Consider the following 22873-nt stretch of genomic DNA (forward strand, 5'->3'; position numbering starts at 1 on the left):
GGCTAAAGTAGCAGAAGACAATACCAGGTGGAGAACAGGAAACTAAGGCTACAATTTACACAGACTGCCCCAAACTGGGTAATACCTGAGTGGGAAAAAAATTGCCTGGTCCGATGAGTGTGGACTTCAGCTCCTGCTGAGCCAGAATTTGGTGCCGAGAACATGAGACCATGCAGGTTTGTATCAATGGTTCAGGCAGATGTTGGTATAATGGTGTGGGGGTGGTTTCTTGGCACACTTTGGGTCTAAAGGGAAAAGGAGGTCTGACATGGTACTAACCAGGTGTACCTGATAAAGTGGCTGGTGAGTGTATATTTGGACAACCATCCCGTGCTGAGGGATCTTCATGTTTGGCATTTCCAGGAATAAACTAGTTAAAAGTCTTGTTTTGATTGGTTACCCTGTCACACTGATGTGCTTCATACATGCAGCTCATGAAAGAAAAAAAAGGACAGACGACAGGTGTGGGGCACAACCTAGTATTGCTTCACTTGCACAACGGTGAGCATGTGGAGAAATTGAAGCAGAGCCTTTTCAGAACATCCATTTTAGAAAAAAAGAAAAATCCAAATAGCATTACATAGTTTGAATTTGATTTAGATTTATAAGCTTTGGTTCAAAAATACACTGCATAAATCGGCCTGTGAATGGATCAACTACATCTGTTGGAAGTGGTGATCCTGACTTTCAAAAAGAAATGATCTAGTTAATGTCTGCCTATCCTTACTTGTGTCATTAGTGCTTATTAGGCCAAATGCCTGGGACCAAAATGCTTCAGGGGGAACCATGGTATTTGCTTTCAAAGAGCCAGCTATTTGCTCATCTTTTCAGTTGCTCATCTTTTCTACTAATTTATACACCCAAGATAGTGCCCATCCAAAAGCCTTGGAAAAGCTCCCATTCAATACTCTATTGGATTGGACTGGCAGGAACAAAGATTTTCAAAACTTTTGGAAAAGAAAATCCCAACTAAATCTGCACGGCTCAATATCACCGAGGACAATTTAGCAAGGTTTGTTTTCCAATAAGGCAAAGCAGTCCCCTAAAGGCACTTGTGGCCAAGCATAGCTTAGAGCTGCATGCTAATATCTACATTAATGCCTACTAAATATTAACCTGTCAAATTAACGATGCAAAATGGCCTCCACAATCTTATTCATCATTCCGTCATTAACGAGCTGTGTGTCTGCAGTAGAAATCCAAGCTGAGAGGTCTACGGCATCACTGCAAAGCTGCTGTAGGCAACGATGAGGGGGAAGGGGGTGAAGAGGGATGGCTGGGGGGTAGGGGGACTGGGAAGGATGGTTTGATTAAACGGAGGCAGGGAGGGAGGATAGGCATGACTGCAGAGCTGTACATACCCCTGAGTCTACAGGCAGTTGTATTAGGCTCAGCTGGGCATGCAAGTCCTCCCGCTTGGTAATTTCCTTTTAGCGGAAGTGGCCGGAGAGAAGAAGGAGGCGCACAGAGGAAGGGGGTTACAGAGGAGAGAGGTGGAACCACAGCGGCAGACAAGAGCAGAAGGGAGAATGTTAAAGAGGATTCAACATGTTGAAAAATGTTGACTTCATCATGCTGGAGAACATATCAAAGCAGATGGCTGGTGCCATTCAGCCCCTTTAGAAAACTGGACAAGCATAGAAATAGCATGACCATGTTGTACTTTTGAGTTAATCCCTGTTTTCATGTGCAAAACAAGGAGCCTCATTTACGACCGTGCAGATAGAAGCAGATACAGCTGCGGGTAGATTCTTTTGGCACCTTTGGAGAGAATGTATAAAATGAATGAATCTTTTTTCACATCAATAAAATCTCACATTGAATAATTTAGGAATAATCATGCCTTACATTTAAGAACATTTACTCAGTGAGGGAAAGTTTTTTTTTTTTAAGAAAATAGCTGTTTCAAACAAAATTACTGGTGGAGCAATTATTAGTACCCAAACCAATTCCTTTAGATATAAAAACCAAGTGAAAGTTTTTTTCTATTTTATACTTCACCTATTTTAGTTGATATCATTTCATTCTGATTTTTAATCAGGAAACTGCAAGGTCTATAAAGGCCAATTTCTTTCAGCTACTGGCTACATCATTGGACTAGTACCCAGGTCTCCCTCAGCAGAACATGGAATGACCATGATAAGCCAGGTAAAAGAAAAATGTCCCAAAACCCACTGTCAGTAAAATGTAACAAAGAGTGGCATCTTGGCGCTACCAGTTCTCCATAACAACAATAAGGGCCGTGTACATGTCAGCTGGTTGCTTTGGAGTGTTACTAGGTAGTAGATATATTCTAACCTACCGTCAGAGTAACCGTCAGAAACATAAAAGCGTGAAGTTTGCAATCTCTCCTAGGACTTATTGTCTTTGATCAGATGATAACAAGATAGAGTTTTCCCTCAACAAACACACGGAGTGGAGTGTTGTGAAGGCAAAGGATCAATAATGTAGAAAAGCACCTCCTACCTAAGGTTTAGTAAAGTTATGGATCTGAGATGCAGTGGCTTTTTTTTTCCATCAGCCCCAGGAATTTTATTGGTTAGTGTTGATAAAATGCATGATAATATATATATATATATATATATATATATATATATATATATATATATATATATATATATATATATATATATATATATATCAAAAGCAAGGAAAAATGCACACAAAACCTGGGAGCTGACCTCAAGAGAAGACAAGATAGAAGAGGACTCAAGATTCTGGATGTTTTACAGGTCAGAGGGGTCAAACATGATTGTAATATAGGATTAGGCTAGGCCCTGAATGAGATTGCCATAGCATGATGACTGATGAAAATAACAGGGTTTCACTGTAACCTAGTATTAACAGAAAAATGTATACATTTTTCTGCAAAGGTTTCCTGAGCCTCTAAACAGAGGCAGTTTTATACCACATCTATGAGGGAGGCCTGGTTGGGGCTGGTGTTCTTTCATGGGGGCACAGATAAAAAGAATGAAACAGGCAACACAATCATGGGGAAAACTGCTGACAGGACAGATGTCCAGAAGACAGTCACTGAAACCCCCATGTATGCTCGCTATGCTCCATGGCAAGGGTCCACTGCCAGTATCACAGCAGACCAAGATTTTCAAATCATTGTTCCAAAACTGGTTAATTTGTCTGTCATGAAGTTCAAACTGTTTGAAATCCTTTAAATAAGATCCAGAAGAACGGGCCAAAGTAGCACACATTTTATCTGACTGTAAGAAGAGCAGATTAACCCCCACCGCTTGCTTCTGACTCATTGGCTTAAAGGTGGTTCCTACTTTTTTTTAAATAAACACCTGTTGAAACATTTCCGATTGCAAGACACATAGAGAGTCATTTTATGGAAACCAAATGCTAGCACCCATTGGAACTAAAACTGTTTGAAGTCTACTGTTGGAAAGCTTACATGCTGCCTTTTTTCAAGCTATCTTAAAGCAAGCTAGTAAATAATTTATTAATGCTTATTTAAAATGTTTGTCTAAATACCCAATTACACTGAAGGTAAAGCATTTTAATTCCAATAATAATCACCCCAAGCTAGTGAAATGTTTTAGCCATATGCTGTCCCATTGACCAAAAGGGGATGTAGATAGTACCAATAGCAAGGGTACTTATAACGGCGCCACCAGTTATTTTGTGAGGATATCTCTAAATGTGTGATTTTTTTACCCCCACATTGACTAAATGTATTCAAATAAGCACATTTATTTAAAAACGAAATGAATTACCTCAGACATTTCCACTTTTTTTTTTCAATTTACTATAATATTACTCTAATAAAAGATTCTTTTGTCCTTTTAAAAATTTGTAATCAGGCCGCCGATGAATACGTGCAGCTATGTCCACAATTCACAATATACCGTTCTCACCAAACAAGCATTCGCCTGCATTGGATGCACATACTGTTTCAATGGGATTTAGAGTGAAATGCCTGTTTATGATATCTTCTACATTTGTTTTAAAAAGTCACCAAAAAGACACAAGTCAGCAAGGTTGCACTCATTGCATTGGATACTTTATGGTCGCACAGACAAACTAAGTGCCTGAAACAAATAGATACTGCAGATGAAATGGTAGCTATAATGGGCATGTAAAAATAAATAAATAACTCAAATGGGTGGGTAGGGAAGCATATGTGGTATAGATAGCATGGAAGAAAAAGGTAGATCCAGTGGACAAAAGGAGCAAAATAAAGACTAAAAGTAACAGTCTTTACAGCGTGGAGAGGTGTGTGCTTGTCTTGGCAACACAGTCGAGCGCATCTCCTGGCCCACGTCATTCAAGTTGCCCGTTACCTAGCAACCCTGACGCAAGGAAAGTTTGACTGACTAAAAATAAACTTAGTGTTTGCAGAAAAGGATGTTAAGATGAAAAAAACAGAAGTAAGGGAGAGTTAAAGCAACAGCTCTTCCCTCAGGGAAGAAAAGGGGCCAATGGAGATTCTCACACTTAGATGTTTGAGTGTGCATCATGATTTCTGCACTTCTCTTTAACTTCTAACTCGAGTCGTTTTAAAACGCCTTTGAAGGTTGCAATGAAGTCCAAAGGGGTTCGAACATTTTTAAAAATCTACGATACAGGGCAGTGAGACATCCCAATCAGCAGAAGCTGTTGCTAGCAAGCCCAACATACAGCTGCATGTGCATCCACTAACTAGCTAACCAGCACATGTGCCAAAATCCTGCTTACTTTATCTGATGTTGGTCTGCCTTTTCCTATTTGTTGATGGCAGTACAGCACCGATAAACTAGCGCCTGTTGGCTTCCAGCTGACTGCACTATTAAGAAAAACTCAACCAACCCCTTCGGAACTAGAGTTATAATTGTAAATTCATATGTTTTCCTTCCGTTTATGGAAAGATTACGTTTGAAAAGCTCTGAAATCAGAATTTAAAGCAGCATCAGGGCTAAATCAGAGCTGGTTTAGTTCCCCAAAAGCTACTGCAGGTCATATTTTCTTTGAAACCATTTTAACATATCCTTTCTATTATTAGTATTTTCACCACTCATTTAAAGTGTGAATAAAAACTGACTTAACTCCAGTTGTGACTTCTGGTGCTGAACTTTTATTTTGTTATATTTGCTAGTATATTTATAGAGAAAGTGTAAAATACATCTAGCAAAATATCCATTTGGTACCATAGGTTTGTCAGTTAAGAGCTCTCCAAAAATATTTGTCTTAAAATTATGGGTTTATTGATTTCTTATTTTATTTTATGTTTTACAAATAGGAACTATAAGAAATGTTAGTATTTTACTAGAATAAACAAAAAAGATTATAAACAGAATGAAGAAACAGCACCAGAATCCATTTAAAATCAATATATTGAGTTTTTTATCTAGCCACAATTGTTTATTCACTGTCATCCTAAACCAATAGTTTGAAAGTGCCATGGATCAAAGCAGTAGTGCTCCCTGTCTTATTGTCTCAAGCACTACTCTGGCATCTTTTTCTGCTCTATTTTGCCCTTTACAGTCTCTTACAATAAGCACAAAGAGAGCACCATGGTCTATAAGGCATCAGAGTGTTTTTTCTGGCATTGAAAATGAAATATGAAAGAGAGGCGAAAGTTTGCTGGCAAAAAATAAGAGAAAATAAGAGCATAAAAACAGTAAATTATGGAATTGAGCAATGTGGGCTCATGCAAAGTCTAGTCTCTCATGATGCGTTGCACTTCACAGCAAGTAGAGCAATTATGAGGATTACCGCTGGAAGGGCGGGGTAGAGTGGGAGATGACATGGCTGACGAAATAACGTCAAATGAAGATGAAGGAGAAATAAACAAAGAAATTAAAGTCTGCCATTATTTGCAATCCTATACCAATATGCATAGAGTGCAAGAACGTGTTATCTGTGAGCTATAAGCACTTGATGTTAAGTTCCCTTCACATCTTTTGTAGGCTCATTAATTTAAACCACATCATCTTTCTAAATAATCTGCCAGGTTTACCTCAGTTTGGAACCCTTCAACTAGGATGGCCACCAGCAAGTTGAAGAGGACATAGTTTCCAAAGGTCATGAGTGCGATAAAGTAAAGTGCTGCTACAGGGGAGGTGGAGGCCATGCCGTTATACAGCACCTTGTTCCAGTCTTCCTGGGTCAGGATCTGGGAGGGAGGAGGGGACAGTTTTAAATTAAAAAGGCCGATCTTTGCTGTGCAAAAATGTTCTTGTTATCAGTCAGGACTGTCAGGCAAATGTATTTTACTAACATCAGAAACAGAATGGAAGGAAAGGGGGGTTTGGTCCTACCTGAAACACAGTCACTATGGCCCAAAGGAGGGAGTCAAAGTTTTTCCTGTCTGGCAGTGTGTCTCCATCCCTCTCAGAGCCAAACTTACAGCCAAATAGATGCATTCCCAGGATACTGAGACCAGAAAGAGGGCGGGGAAAGGGGGGGGGGAATCACAAACAGGAAAAAAAGAGATAAATATTTACTTTAGAGTTAATTATTAGATGCAGGACAAATAAATACATGGATTACCAGCTGAAAACAACTTTAGGCTTGTCCTTTCAATGTAAAATATTAAACTATATTTTTACAGTTATTCTAGTTTTTGTTTATTTGTTTGAACCTTGGTCAATAAGTCCCCTAAATATAGGTTAAAAATAGGTTCTAACTTAAAATAACATTTTCCAATACATTTGAATATACAGCACTGCTAATGAACCCTCTCCATGAGAGGTTTAATCAGAAATGTGCTGTGACAGAAGCCAGGGTTCGAAAACGGATGGGAATGTGGCGCCCAGTTCAGTTCAGCACCATGGACAGCGTAAATGTCAAGGAGGCTTCACTGTACTGAGGGCTGGGACTTCTTCCTTATGATTCCTATTTATTTTGCTTAGTTTGACCTTTCAAAACCTTTTATGAAGGTAGATAAAATATATATTGGCACATATAAAAGAGACTGAGTCTAGGTGTTTAGAAAATAAATTTGATGGCCAAATCTAGAAAAAGTATATAAACTGAGAAAAAGGCCATCAGAGAAAGAACAAATTGGCTTCAAATATCTTGGGCTGGTGCCTACAAGTCAAAACATGTTTTGCCTTGTAAAAATGTTTATACCCCATCAAATATTTCTGCAATTTGCTGGTTTACAACCACAAACCTTAATGTATTTTATGAGGATTTTATGTGAAAATCTGAAGATAAAAAATTCCTGCTATTGTATCACACAATGTTATACAATTTTAGTATTTGGCTTTAGAGCCAATACTTCAAAAGACCATCATTAGCTGCAATTACAGATTTTTGTGACATGTCTCCACCAGCTTGAGAGTGGATTTTCACCCATTATTCTACACAAAGGAAATGCAGCGAGTACAGTTAGATCCAATATAAATAGTTTTTGATGTAAACCATTCCATTGTCTCTCTGGTGGTGTGTTTAGGGTTGTTGTTTTGCTGGAAGGGGAACCTAAACCATAATCTAAGGTATTTTGCAACATTTCCCAGATTTTTATCCAGGGTTGCCCTGAATCTACCTCCATCCATCTTTCTGTCAACTTTGACCCAGTCAAGCAGCCCATGCTAAAGAAAAGCATCCCCACATCATGAAGCTGCCACCAACAATGTCTTAATGTGGAGATGTTGAGCTCAGGGAATAATCTAGTGTTAGTGTTCCTCTACACATTTATGCTACATTATTTTGTATCAGTTTATCGTAATAAAATGCATTTATGGTTGAAACTTGACATATCTTGGTAAAGTCCACAAACTATGAATTTTTAGCAAGGTATTTCACATTTAAATTCACTCTGAGAGAGGTTGGATATATCATACAGTTCTATGCAGTCCAGATAGTATGACAGCTATAATAATGACTACATGTGCATGTGTATTGGCTGGTAAAAAAAGAAAAAAACAACAGAAGTGCAACAAAAGCTGCAGAGAAGAGAAAGGCCATGCTACATCAGACAAGTAATTGTGGGTGTTATTATTATGACACAGCAGAGACTGTGCGTTGCATCCTGCCTTTTATTGAGAAAAACAGACCTTGAAGCTCAACTAGAGCCAGGGGATCAATGCACAGGCCTCCACCGGGTCAGCTTGGCAGCTGTTCACTCAAATCAAGGCCTGTTTATGTATGCATACACAAGAACTGCTGGAATTTTGTATTTATTTGTGAATGGATGTGTTCTAGAGCATGTCACATGCATGCAACGCACACCAAATGTTTCCGAATTATGTCAGCTAACTTTCCCAATACTGTTAAAAAGCAAACAACATCAGATTTTAGAGCAAAAAAATAAATCCTTAAAATATAAATAATTTACAATTGATCATATATTTGTATTTAAAAAGTAATTCTAAAATTCATCACACTAACAGAGCAAGTGCACCACTTGCACTCTGTGGTTTTAATGGTGTGCAACCATTAAGAGGAAATTTATTGTTTTGTTGATTAAAAATATGTTTTTTTAACTGGAATATGTTGACTGGAAGTGAATAAACTTAATGGGAACACAGAAAAATTGATTGATTAAGCACTTTTGCTTCGCTATAATGATCCTCCAGTCAAGAAATGTGGGTGAGTTTCATAAAAGGTAGCAGAAATCTCCTCATTCACTGCTCTCTGTTTCGATAAACATCCTTTACCCCCCGAATTACATTATGAAATATTTTGAATATTTGCTTCAAGCTGAGGGAAACGACAAAGCTGAGAGAAAATGACACAGCAAAGTGTATTCCACAGTGGCAATTTATTTTTTACTGTTAGTTTTAATTTTTATGTGGTATCTGTCTACGAAAAATGTCTGCTGTTGTCCATAAGGTGTGTTGTTAAAGTACATCAATAGCTAACTCTCCTGCAAACTGTCAGTGATGACAGCTAGATGCAGCAGTGACTATTTTTTTATGATTGTCTGAGTCAAATAAATCATAGCTGGTAAATCAATCAGTATTCTGACTCCCCTAAAACCTACCACTGGTGTATGGTTGGCTTGGAGTGACAACTTACTGAAGTAAACATCAATTCTAGCTGGATTTACAGAGTTTGAGATGCGTAACATCAGGTATCTTTTGAATATCCTTTTGTCAGCTACATTATTTTACTGCAGTCAAAACCTCACAAAAAAGGGAGACTTTAAGTTGCCTCTATTCACTTCCATTAGTTTCCAACAGCCAACCCCCCCTACCTGAAGATGAAGATGAAGAGCATGAGCAGCATACAGAAGGTGGCAACATTGTCCATGGTCTTCATCAGCACCACCAGCTGCCTCTGCAGGGCCGGCATGAAGCGGACCAGCTTCAGGACCCGCATCAGCCGGAACGTTCTCAGCACAGACAGGCCGCCGCCCTGCTGACCCACGATCTCCCAAACACTGTATCCACAGAAGATTTCAAACCAACAATTACTATCTGTACATAAGTCTCAATCAATTGAGATCTGTTTTTAGTCATTCTAGACTTAAAGTTGCTTTTTTATGGAGTGGATGAATGAATATATAATTGCATTAAAAAGACACATTTCCACATTATAAACACCACTTAGAGCTGCGTTTGGCCAATTTGGCCTCTTTTCTTGGCTTATCAGCAATCTTTTTAAAATTACGTCAGACATTAAAACAGTATTTATTTACTCCCGTGGACAGCTTGGGACAAAATAGTAAACTCTCCACTGAAACAACCTGGCATCTGACCAGATGTTCTAGCATACAGTTGCCTCTTCTGAAGCTCTTCTACTCTCTGCCCAATAAATAATGGTGAACTAATCCCTCCCATTTAGGATCTATCTGTTTTTCATAAAACTCTTAAACAAAAAGCTTAACCTATTCCGAAAGGATATACAGCCCCTTGGTGGTAAACATAGAAAAACTGGATCAGAATATATCCATCCTGATCTATTTTAAAAGGGCCATTAGAACGCCAGGCAGCAAGCATCCGAGAACTATTAGCTTGTATCTTTTGGAGAGTTAATTGCCAAAGTTTGGTGAGTGAGGGTCCTTACCTGATCACCACAATAATGCCATCAAAGATGTTGTAGGGATTTTTGATGTAGCCAAAAGGCCCATAGACCAAAACCTTGAGCAGCATCTCTAGAGCAAACAGGCTGGTGAAGACAATGTTGCTGATCTCCAGGGCATTCGTCAACTCTTCAGGCTACAGAGACAGAGGCAAAAACAATTAGATATGTAATTCAGCTTTATAGAAAACGAGAAACATTTCATCTGAACTGAGAAGAAGCCAGAGAAGAACATCCAAGAAAAATTCTGCATTTTGGAAATACAGTATGAAAGCACAAACTAATGTCATTACAACCATATGGCCTGCATTTCTCCTATATTTACTGGCAAACTGTCCAGGGTGGGGCACACGATTACACACTCCTCTATGACCCTCTAAGTTTTCGGGCGTATAGAAAATGGAAAGAAGTCAATATATCAACACGCACATGCAAAACCTAGAAAAAGACAGGAACGGGAGACAAAAGTGAGGATAGAAGGAATTAACTGAGAACACAAGAAATAAAAAAGGACAAAAGGAAGGACACAGAGTGAAACTGAAGAAGAAACGATTATCCAAGAACGGAGGGGATGAATGCAGGAAGGATGGAAAAAAATAAAGGAAGAGTAGGGGAAGAACAGTAAGAGGGGAAAAAAGAACGTGAAAGAAGAAAAAGGTGTTATGATTCTGGTTCTGTCTGCACTGTCCTCTGGCTTTGCTGTCTTTTAGGCGATTCCATGCAGTTGTGATCCCTGCCTCTGAGTTGTAGTTAACGGTACTGTCTGCACCTGTTTCTGCTCCTTTATATACAGGAGCTTCACAGACACCTATCGGCAGATGATTTGAAAGCCGTGTGAGATTAGTATCCAACTTTCTTTGCCTGCCTTGCCTTGCCTCTGCCGGCTTTTTCCATTGGCTTCTGATTCATGGACATCGACTTTATGCATTGTTTTTTGGTCTAAACCCCTTGTCTAGCCATTCAGATCTGTCTGCCCTTGTCTGCCTTATTGTGTATGACCTTCACCTGGATCATGGATTTCCCTCCAGCTTCAGCCTGTTTTCCCTCATCTGAACTTAAAGGTGTTAGTGCTGAATTTGAAGCAGCAATGCAGTCATTGAACCTTTCTGCTTCCTGGTGTCTTCACCTATTCGACCGTCACTCTCCAGATCCAAACCGAGTTCCAGGGACAGGTGATCAGATCCATTGCTTCCTCACGGATTCTGAGAAGGTTAGCTGCTTTAATCTGGAGTTCTCTGTTTTTTTCGCTGAGTTTTCCACAGCCACTAACATGTCTTCGTCCATTTCCCATCAGTAGATTTGTTTCAATAAACCTTTTTAACTTGCTCCCTGTTTTTGGCTGAATTTCCAGGTTCTCAGTACTTGGCATTGCAGAAAGAGAATGACAAGGAAGAACACAAAGAAATAAAATGAAAAACGCATACAAAAAAGGAAAGAAGGAATGACAACAGGAAGAATGGGGTGGCCTAGAAAGGATGATCCACAGGAAAAGAAGGACTCAAAAAAGAAGCCTGGAGGGAAGAAAGTATGGAAGGCAGGAAGTGTAGAAGGAAAAAAGGACCCAAAAATGAGAGAATGAGCAAAGGAAGGAAGTCGACAACATAAGCTAGAGAGAAGGATCCAATGATGGACTCAAAGAAAGCTTAGAAGAAAGAACGGAAGGGGGAGGAAAGACATAGTATGTAAACAACTGATTAAACATGAATTATGTAAACAAAAGTGTGTTTCCATATTTTTTTTCTTAGGTATCAGAGAAAATGCCTGAAGAGTAGCTACCTAAATGTCTTACTTCATCATATTATGTGGGAATCCTGTTTAAAAGACCATAACTTTAACGCCTACTGTGTCAAATACGCAGCTGGAAATATGACAATGCCTGTGTGCTTTTCAAACATGACAAATCCAGCTGGGCATCTTTCTGCCGCATACGATAAACACACAACCCCGACCTTTTGTCTCCAAGCACAGAGCAGACCGATCACAGAGACGACACTGCTCAGAGCTCATCAGAGATTTGAACTGCCACTCACATCTTCATCAAACAGCCAGTGTGTGTGCGTGTGTGTGTGTGTGTGTGTGTGTGTGTGTGTGTGTGTGTGTCTGGGTGGGTTTGCGCAAGCATTTGAACGCGACGAGGCAAACAGGCAGCGAGAACAAGCAGACAGAGAGCTAGAACATGATCCCCTAGATAAAAGGCGCGGCACATCCAAATACGACAGGCTATGGAAATCAGACTTCTATAGCGAGTGTCTGTAATTATCGGTGAGAAGAAAAGCGATGCCGGGATCGCCGTCATGTGTCTGTGGACAGCGCAGATGGGCCTCATGAGGCCTTTCATCTTCCCTGCAATAAACAGTTTACACAAGTCATGAGGAGTGTGGCGCGCACACTTTGCATGATGTGACGCAGGGGATGGAATGTCCCAAAGACCCCAATTTCAGGTTTCACACACTAATCATTCATAATGTGCATCCTTGTACAATTGTTAACATCTATCTTTAAAGCAATGGGTGTGTTTCTATGAATAGATCCCTGCAGAAATGATGCTCACAGTTACCTGGTAATGTAATGTAATGTAATATAATGTAAACTCTGTGCGTGTCACTGAATCCAGCCTGGTGGGCTGCCACAAATCACAACACACCATGACTGTTTAGGCAGGGATTACTCAACACTTGCATTTGTACACACAGAGAAGGAGAAATATGGAGATTAGCATCTACAGCTGACTGAGAGCTCCTTCTCAAACATTGAGGCACCATTTTTTAAACACGTAAGCAGCAGAGTCAGTTAGTGAGGATGAGATACTGTCATTGCTGATTTCATACATTTTTTCGCTTACACAGCTATACGGCTAAAACAAAAGTTGAATTTCATTTCTGCGGTTCCATTCACAGCAAACCCAAATCATACCATGACATTAATGAAGAAATGTTGAAAGTGCTTGCTACGTGTTGTAATCTGCCCAGTGGCATAACAAATATATTTGTTGCCTTATTTAGGCCCATAACCCATCAACATCAGGTTTTAAAGCCTATTTGGAATCCTGAAACTACCTTATAACAACTGGACCTTGAAAATCCAATGCGTATATATATTTCTTAGAAATGTAAAGTATCTAAAAGCTATATTTGAAAGGTTTAGCGCATTTTTTTCAGAGAGAAGCACTGATGTGCCATGGGATCCCCAGTTCACTCAGTGTAGCCAATCTATTCAATGAAAGTGGAAGCCTCTGGTTAGAAATGTGGACACTACCTCGGTCAAAATCCAACCCAGGGAAGCAGAAGCTCTTGCTGAGGGTTTTTTTTAGACTGTTTGGTAACTATTGAGAGATGGAAGGCAACCCCACATGCATGGACCAGTACCAACCTTTTGGATGTTACCTCTCAATGTAATTTAAACAGTCAGTCTTCAAGACTCTTTTCATTCAAGGAAAGAAAATGGAAAAAAAATGGAGGAAAAAGAACAAAAACTCATGAGGAAAGCACTTCAAACGTATGGATATGATAACTGGACCTATGTTAAAGCTTCCAGGATTTGAAGAAATCACTCAGCTTCAGTGACTTGTGACAAGTCCAGTGAAGGAGAAAAGAAGTAAAGGCAGATGGACATTTTATATCCCCATTATATTCCATATGTGACTGGATTATCTGAGAAACCAAGAAAGATACTTTTTAAGCACAATTTCCTGGTGCATTTTAAACCTAGCTTGGCTTTTAGAGGGAGTCTGGTTCAACCCAAAAGATAAAACATCCAATTACAAGCGATCAGTGGCGGGGTACATGCACACAAGTCCACCGATGTGTTCAGACTTCTAAACTAGGGAAACAAATCAACAGCTACAAAAAAGTCATGAACTACAACAAAAGACCCAACTAAATGACTCTAAATGACTAAATGAGCCTCAGCAACTGTGAATTAAACATTTGGTACATGTAATATCCAAGCTATATCTTGCAGTGGACATGAAATAAGTTTTAAGAAGGCAATAAAGCTCCACTGGTGGTAATTGACATAATGAAGTTCAGTTTATTGGGACTTTTCAAAATGAAGAGAATAAAAATTTGCATTCAGTTAAAGAGATAGACCCATCTGCAGGCACAGGGTGCCGCCATCTGGTCCATACTGGAAGTCCACAAGAAAGTTTCTGACTTTTCTTCTTCATGTTATGTGTTGCTTATTTTTCACCAATTCAAATAAGCACATCATATACAGTGATAGAGAGAAAGTTAATTTTTTTAGGGTGTGCCAAAAAATCTGTTTTCTGCTTGACTCTATAGTTCGGGCTAACGGTAGCTTAGAGTTAGCTTAGCTTCAGCACACAATTTTGTGTGTGTGTGTGTGTGTGTTTCAGAACTTTATAGGCAGAAATTTAGACAATCAAGTAAACAAAGAACAGTACATAGGACATCTCTAAAAACAGCAGTCTGGGGTCATTTACATCTAAGAAAACTGTTGAAATTAGAGTACAAATTAAGCTTAAATTGCCTTACAGTCAGAGGCAGGGTGGTCATATGGAGGTCTGGGAGGTTTCAATGTCTGTTTCAGGCCAAACCAGACAATGTTTGGATTTTTTTGTTCTACCTAATAAAACAAAACCACGGTGCTGCAAAGGTCACAATGCTGCCCTCACAGCCACAAGCGGTACAGTCAAATAAAGACTGGGCCAGTCTGATATTTTTGCAGTGTAGAAACGAACGACCTCACCTAATTTGAAGAAAGAAAGGCAAAAACGAAACTGGAGCAAGTTAAATTAGCAAGGATGCTGAAAATAAGGAAAAAGAAATGGGTGAAGTAGAGAAAGCTTTTGCAGGAAACAGCCAGTGTGCAAAATTAACCAACCTTTTTTGGATGGGGTCAAGGTCAGCATGATTAAGGCTCAGTTATACTCATGCATTGGGTTATAGTGCAAGTCTGTGAGGACTGCACACGAGCCCATAGAAGCGCTATAGACATTTATACTTGAAATGCACAAGGGTTTAGTATTCTCCAAAACACATTGGTGGCAATACTAAACATTACCAATGGAAATGCAGTAAACAAGAGAAGAAACAGCTGACGTCACAAATGCAAAATGGCAGCGCACAGTATCGTAAACAGTCAAGAAGAATAGTTGCCGTGTTTATGGCAGCTAAACAAAAATAAACAAAGGGTTAGAGACGTAAAAGAAGATGGTATGTTCACTCGTTGCATACAGAAAGATGTGAAGATGGGGAATACAGTCTGTTAAGCCCTTTGGGATCTTTTTTAGATTAAAGGTTTAAAAAAAACACTTTGCTTTTCAAAATAAAAGCTGATAGCTTCACATACTGTGGCTTGCTGTTTTAGACAGGATTTACGATCAAAGTGATGGAAACAGAAGTCAAGATCTTTGTTTATACCCACAAACTTGGCCAATAAACTCATCCCTGAAAGTATGCCAATAATATGTGTGTGCTGTTTCTTGTCTCAGAATAAACAGCAACAACATAGCATTTAACAAAGCTGTGCTGCTTGAAAGTTCTACACCATTTGATGTCAGTGTAGGTGAACATGCTCAGCAATTCCCCCATTTTGAATAAAACTTGTGCATGCAGTCCATGGCCAGTTACAAAAACGTAAGATTCTGCAGCCATTTACTAATAGTCATATTGACCGACTAATTAGGTCAAAAGAGCTTCTCTTGGAATTAGTTTCAGCCTGAGCTTTGCTGCCAACCAATGTAGAAGGTTATCAAGGCCATTTGTCAAGTGCAAGTATGCTGTAACAAAATTTGTCATAAGTAACCATCATCAACAAACTACTTCAAAAGGCGGTTCTGGGTAGCTAGATCTGAGTATGAACAAGGCAGCACTGGTTGTTGCTTGGCGTTAAGTCATTTTCCCCACAGGAGATGAATTTATTGTTGGGCCCAAAGGAAGATTTTCCAACACCAGAATCTAACTTTGATCTACAAATAAAAGCATGAAACATTAAAACTGAAGTTTACCAGCTTTTAGAAAGTCCTTTTTTCATAAATACAATCTACCTACATAACAAATAGGTTGTAACAAGGGTGACCAGATGTACCGGGTTTGAGTGGGACTGTCCCGCTTTTTCACTCTTGTCCTGCTGTCCCACAAACTGAAACAATGTGCTTTTCTGAAACCTGTTGACAGGTCCCCAGTCACAGGGCTTTTTTTTAACAGAATTTAAAAGTTTTATTGAACTTCAAATAAGTTAAATAATGTCTTTTAGCTTATGTGTTGTGCTAATTCATTGAACTTCAAACTTCACTGTATTTTACAGGGATTTTGTGACTAATACTGAGGATGGTGGAAAATTATCACATTTTTTGCTGAATAAAACTGGAAAAGTTGGGAGGCAATTCTATGTAGACACTTCGATTGGTTCTTTTAGATTCTTATTTGGAGAATAATGCTAAGCAAGTCTCAACAACTGCTCCTTGGGTGCATTTCTCCAACAACTCTGTCCAAGAAGCAAAACATGTTTCAAGTTTGGCCAGTCTTTTCAGTTGCACAGCTCAAAAGTGACAGGTTTTCATGTGGATATGTAATTGAAAAATTGAAATGAAGCCTCCCCTCTGTCTAAAAGTAATTTCCTCTAACTAATGTCCTCCCTAGTCTTCATACAGTGCTTGCAACAGGTTGTTGATGTCCTAGAATCTGATGGGCAGCGGGGTAACTAGCTAAACCAGAAACTCAATTAGTTTGCCTGCTGCGCTCCAGCCATTTGATCTGGCAGAAAGTTGTAGAGCAGTGTTTAAAAAAAACATCCTAGCCATTCCTTTCTACATCTCATATATAGCTTTTAAAACCATCATGTGTAAAATGGAGAGAATATGGCTCTACTGCTCGATTTATTTGAGCACTTTACAAATCTGGCCTATCTAGCAGAATGGTCAGAAATGAACAATGGCTTAAAGATAAACCCATTTTCAGTTTGCGTCAGACATGCCGTGAGACCCTAGCTGACCTTTTTATCCAGCATGAAATAAGCCATTTATGAAAGAAAACTGACTTTGTGAATAAGGGTTACAACCAGGGTCCGAAATTAACACTCGCCAGTCGCCAAATGCGAGTAAATTTCCCGTTTGGCGAGTGAATTTCAGAGGGCTAGCTGCCACATGGCGAGTAAATGTTTGTACCAAATAAAATAAAAATAACATAAAAATAACGAAACCCATATGATCCGTTCACAGCTCTGTCCATACAGAGCTAAGTCTAGACCCGCCTTCTGCGGTGCTGGTTCAGCTTCTTTCACATTCAGAACCAGTCATGACTGCACGCTGGATCAAAAAACAGATCTGCTAACCAGATACAGTCTAAAACGCCAATTAGTCTGTTTATAAGTTTCGTTCTTATTTATTCTGTTTTTTTTTTTAACAACCCGCTGCGGCTCTGTGCTTCTCCGCTCTTACTGCGCCTCCCCCGCCCCCTCTCGGAGCAAGGTGCTTTTATCAGCGGCCAGCCTTCAAAACGTGAATCGCTACGTTTAATGTCCTTCCACTCGTACCAAAATGTCCCAATTAAAGTCAGAGTCAGTAACTGTTTTTCATGCTCTTTTGTTTTTAACGACACAGAACCAGCGGTGCTTCGGTGGACGTGGTGCGTTGCGCTTGAATTCAGGTGCGCACAATTACGTTACATGTAACCTGTAACATCGGGGGCGCAGCGCACGAGGGTAAAATCCAGCAGCGAGATCAGCGTAAAGACGCAGCGTGAACCCTGAGTGCTTTAAGTGTTGCAGCTGAGGGGAACATTTTTAACCATACACAGGGGCGGTTCTGAACAGGGGCCAACAGGGGCCTATGCCCATGTAGAACTGTTCCTGGCCCCTGTTATGGCCCCTGTACTAAAAACATGATGTTAAATTTCTTAGGATGATAAAATGCTGACAAAGATAACGTGACTGACTGGTCATTTGGATCAGTTGTATTTTTTTTTTGTTTATGTTTTTACCCAATAATAAAATAACAAAATAATTAAAAAAATAATTAAAAAATATAAAAAAAATAATTAAAATTAAGCTGTCCCCCCCCCCCCCCCCCCCATAATTAACATAATCTCACTCTTAATTTTTATAAAAATTGAGGTCTGGTCAGGATTAATATTTTGGCCGGTAAAAAATATGGCTGGCCGGTGGATTTTTACATCTACCGGCCAACTTGACCGGTGAATAACAAAGTTAATTTCGGACACTGGTTACAACGTCATCCCCACAATGACACGTGGTGGCAGCATGATGCTGTGTGGATGCTTTATGCAGCAGAGACAGGGAAACTGGTCATATTTGATGGGAAGATGGATGAAGCAAAGTCCTGGAACACAATCTGAAGCAGTTTCAAAGGATTTTAGACTAGGGGGAGAGGTTTGTCTTCCATCTGGACGACACTCCACATGCAGCTAGAGCTAGAATGGAATAGCCTAGAAAAGATCAAACATATCCATGTATAGAAATGGTCAACTCAGAGTCTAGACTGAAATCCCATTCGGAATCTGGCCCAAAACCTGACAAATGATGTCCAAAGGTGCTCTCTATTTAATGTGACTGAGCTTTCTTGCCCGAACAGAACAAAAAGACATGTTAGTGTTGGACCCCTACAGTTACAGCTTTAACTGCAAAGAATTTCCCTTCCATTTCATTCTTATGTGGGCTAAGACTTTGCATTTGTCTGTCAGACAAAATCCCAATAAAATACACAAACGTTTCTGGTTGCTGCGTGAACATTTTTAAAAGGGTATGCACACTTGTAAACCGCTGTATGTAGAAGCAGCATCAAACAAATCCGCTTCCCTCCAATAGAAGGCACACAGATAAAAGGCTAACATTGTTAAACAACAAGAGAATCCTTTGCCCACAGCTCCTGTCCGGGAACAAGAAGCTTTTCGCCGTTTCATCCCACCTCTCTGCCGTCGTCTGTGTGCTTGGGTTCACAGACACAGATGAACCCCTTTTGTCTGATCGCGCCGCTTTATTCCAGCCATTCATTGTGTGCAGCTCTGATGAGCGCGGCGACGAGGCCGCCGGTAAATCCTTCATCTGCGCACGGACACGTGTTGCGTCATCGAGGAAGGTTGAAAGGGTAAACGGATGCATGAACGTTCAGATGTCAGAGGGTTCTCCCAGATGAATGCCCCAACACACAAATACGCCCACTCACTCACACACTCACACACACCCGCAATCTTTGATGTTTCATTAATAAAGACAATTAAGGCCACGCATCTACGTCCGTACAGCTGAGATCCCCTCCCATGAAGACTCACCGCTCACACACACACACACACACACACTCACACACAACCTCTTGTTCTGGTTCATGAGCCAGAACAAGAGGTACGCTATTTATGAGGTGAGGCTTGGACTGCAGACATCTGGCCCTGAGACTCAGCTTCAGGTCATTATTTTTCCCCCACTGTTTCTCCTCTGCCGTTGCTCCAGCTTGTATATTGGACATTCCTCAGGCATCATGCAAGCTTACTGCACCGTATAAAAAAAAAAACACCAAAAAAACCTTTCTCACACTCAAGAAACGCATGAGACGCAGAGGTAGAACAAAAAAGAAAAGTTTGCCGCCACTGGCTTATCACATAGGACAAACGTTGCTATTGACTAATTGCCAACGAGGTGTTTGTGCTACCTAGAGGGAGATTAATGCATCCACTGTGTGATTGTGTGAGTGATGAAGATGCTGTTGATTTTCTAATTGCTTCCTTCGGTGGCTGTTTCCTGGCTAATGAGGCTCAAAGAGCATTAGCAGGTAAGGTGCGCTGGATGAGGAATAGTGTAATCTGGTTATCGCTAATGTAATGTCACCAAATCTGATGCGATCTAATCTAATCGGGATCTGGAACAGCAGCACTGTGCAGACTCTGCATGTCCATATTTTCTCTGTGTGGGGGTTTTGTTCAGAGTACTGCTTTTCAAAGGCATGGCACAGGCCCACAAAGGTGGAGAAACTCAATCACAATGGCTAAGTGCTACTTAAGAGAGCATAATGCGAGTAAAAGGACAATTTTGACTCAGTGATTTATGTGTTTTGTATTGAATCTCCTGAAAAAAGCTGGAGGAACCTAATAGCAACCTCAAAAGAGATACAATTAATCACCATCGCCCCTACAAAGAGAAAATGGACTGATGATCTTGTAAATGATTTCTTTTACAAACAAAAAAAATTTAAATATAACAATTTAGTTTTATTTAATTGTCTCCATTGTATAAGTTTCGAATGGTGCCAACAACTTTTTTTAACATAAAAGAACAAGAGGGCATTAGGGGAAATAAATTCAATTCAAATCAGTTTTTTACATTGCGCCAGTGCACAACAAATAAGATAAGATACGATAAGAAATCCTTTACTGTCCCACGATGTGGAAATTTGGGTGACAGTGGCAAAGACACAAAGTTACTCACAGTTCATTGTAGTGAATGAAACAGGCAAATCTAAAGTTACTTGTTAAGCAGCAGAGGATGACTGTTCGCATTCTCTTGACAAAACTCCACTGTAAAAACGGGGGGTATTTAAAAAGAAAAGTTCCCTAAGTCTTCACTGATAATGTGTTACCAGGAACTCTTCTGATTGTCAACATTTTCTATATTTGACATTAATGAACTTGAATGCAGCATTTCCAGCAGAACTGCTAATATATTTTGGTGGATGAATAGATTACAGGTGTTTCTCCAAAGAAAACCTCTATCTATTTTCGAAAATGTGAAAGCAATCGTGTGGGCGTACAATGATTTAATCATCCGATTCCACAGTTAAATGTGTAAAACAGCCCCTTTAGAAGCTTCAAATCATATACTTACTCCAGCTTCTAATGCCAATAGAATCCACCTGCACTATTCTGTAATTTAAGCAAAATGTTCAAAAGGTTGGCATTCAACCTCAAATAAACATAAATAATAAATAAAATCTAATTAAGAAACTCCTGGCAAATAAAACCTAAAAGTGAATTAATTCCAACATTCATGTGTTTGGTCCGGGTCAGATGCCTTTCAGTAAAGTAAGGAGGCTATTTTTTTTTAGCATGTGTGATTGAGGTTAAAGCAGGTTCAGAATCAGTGCAGTCCACATTAAACAATGAAATCCTGATATAAAGTTCTTCCACAAACATAATAATTCTTAATAATTCATAAAAATTACTTTGCTTATGTTTGAGCGCCATGCAATCCGGAAGGATTTTATAGCTCCCATGCTGTTACTTTTATCCCTTTGAAGGGATAAAAAGTGCCAGCCATAATTACTGGGGTGAACTGCCCCATTATTCGCACCATCCCTTTATGACCGTCTCTGTCTGTTTTTCACATGCAGTTTTTTTTTGTTTTCTTTTTCAGTACGGACAGTTCCTTCTAAAATACCAAATACCAAAGAGCCAAAGAATAGTAACATTAATAATGGGTGAGGAATGGTGGCTTAACCTCAGAAGTGGGAACTTTGTACAGGCAACGTGTAATTTGACATCTCATTGAAGCAGCAAATAACAGAACCATTCACTTGATCACATGATTGATTCTCCCTTTTTTGATTTCACGGAGTTTGTGGCAGGAAAAGCAGTTAGTCGCCAAGCCAGGATCTGGAGCTGTTGTTCTGCCTTCTCAACATGAACTAAGAAAGAGCTTTTTCTTAGCCCTGCCTGGGAGGACAGCCAGCGCCTTTGGGTTTGAACTCGGCATCCGCACAGTGAGATAATGAGCCACACAAATATTGCCTCTGATTTAAGCAGAAAGCTAAGCAAAGCCGTCTGTTGGATATCTCTCTGGGTTTGACAGAGAAAATGCAAGTGTGTCAATGTGCATATTTACCCTCGTCTATTAAAACGTCTTCTAGAAAGGAGACCTGGCCATAAAATGAACAATGGAAGCCAGGCATATCATCATAACACAAGCAATTACCCAAATTAATTTGGGTAATTAAAATTAAGGTTAACGAAAATTGTCCTAATGTTAGAGAACCAAGTATTATAAAGTAATAAAGTCAGACATCTCCTAAAATTATCCATACATTTACTATATAGTATATGAATAACAGCAGCTAAACTCACTTCAAAGAAAACCCTCCTAATGTCTATGCATTTATCTTTTTTTTTTTCAACAGAACTACTATACAAGTTAGAAAGATTGCAACCTAGACTGTTTCCCCAGCTAAATATGCAATAAATCATGGTTTCCCTAGTGACAGGATGAGGCTAAATGAAGGCGATGCACCATGTTCTAAACGACACATCTCCAAAGAGCTGCTGCAAAATGCAGAGATCTAGGGGACGACTATTTCCTCTCCAAGTTTTGGAATGAAAAGTGCTTGTTCACATGGAAAGGTGCAGGTACAGGATCCCTCTGAGTAATGAGGATTATTGTAAGAAATAACCACAGACATGATGTAAAAAAAGATGGCACTGAACAGATAATATTTAGGAGGGGCAAACAGTCGCAGAAAGCAATTAAATGAAAACATGAACACGGAATCTGGATATGTCTCTGAAGATGAGCATTATCCTCATCTCTGCTTGTTTCTGCCTCTCGTTTAAGCTCCAGCGTGTCTTGCTCCTCAATTTAAAAGACAGTCTGACTGGACAAAAATGACTTAACACCCCCATCTGGTTCTGTTAGAAGCTGTTTGTGCAACTTTGGCTTTACTACATCCACCAAATCAAATCACAATGAAACCTGGATTCTTAAGTCGGCTCTGCTTGTTTACACGTAGTCTGACCCTCTATGAGTCGTCCGTACACCAATCTGGGCAATGGATGATCCTGATGCTCACAACAGAGAAAGCGTAGGATTTCAGAGGTGCTTTAGTGACTGTTTAAAAACAGTTTCTTTTTTTTGTTGGGACCTACACTGGAAATTCAGCATTCTTGTATCCTGCACATTTTTTTTATTTTTTTTTATTTACAACTGTACAGTCATTCAAAAGAAAAAG

General features: G+C 39.6%; 1 protein-coding gene across 12 annotated transcripts in view; it reads right to left on the minus strand.

The window, feature by feature from the left end:
* The window catches only part of cacna1g (calcium channel, voltage-dependent, T type, alpha 1G subunit), a 333543-nt gene that overhangs the window by 105198 nt on the left and 205472 nt on the right, over positions 1-22873 (minus strand). For 10 of the 12 annotated variants that reach the window (XM_036142509.1, XM_036142507.1, XM_036142512.1 and 7 more), the window contains exons 11-15: positions 9955-10106; positions 9143-9328; positions 6258-6372; positions 5957-6112; positions 1362-1427 (exon numbers count right to left, since the gene is read on the minus strand). In XM_036142509.1, coding sequence (XP_035998402.1) covers positions 1362-1427; positions 5957-6112; positions 6258-6372; positions 9143-9328; positions 9955-10106 — 675 coding nt within the window. The remainder of the gene's footprint in view (positions 1-1361; positions 1428-5956; positions 6113-6257; positions 6373-9142; positions 9329-9954; positions 10107-22873) is intronic. The other 2 variants (XM_036142517.1, XM_036142513.1) reach the window with 1 other exon arrangement.

Source organism: Fundulus heteroclitus, chromosome 10, assembly GCF_011125445.2.
Source record: "Fundulus heteroclitus isolate FHET01 chromosome 10, MU-UCD_Fhet_4.1, whole genome shotgun sequence".
NCBI classification, from domain to species: domain Eukaryota; kingdom Metazoa; phylum Chordata; class Actinopteri; order Cyprinodontiformes; family Fundulidae; genus Fundulus; species Fundulus heteroclitus.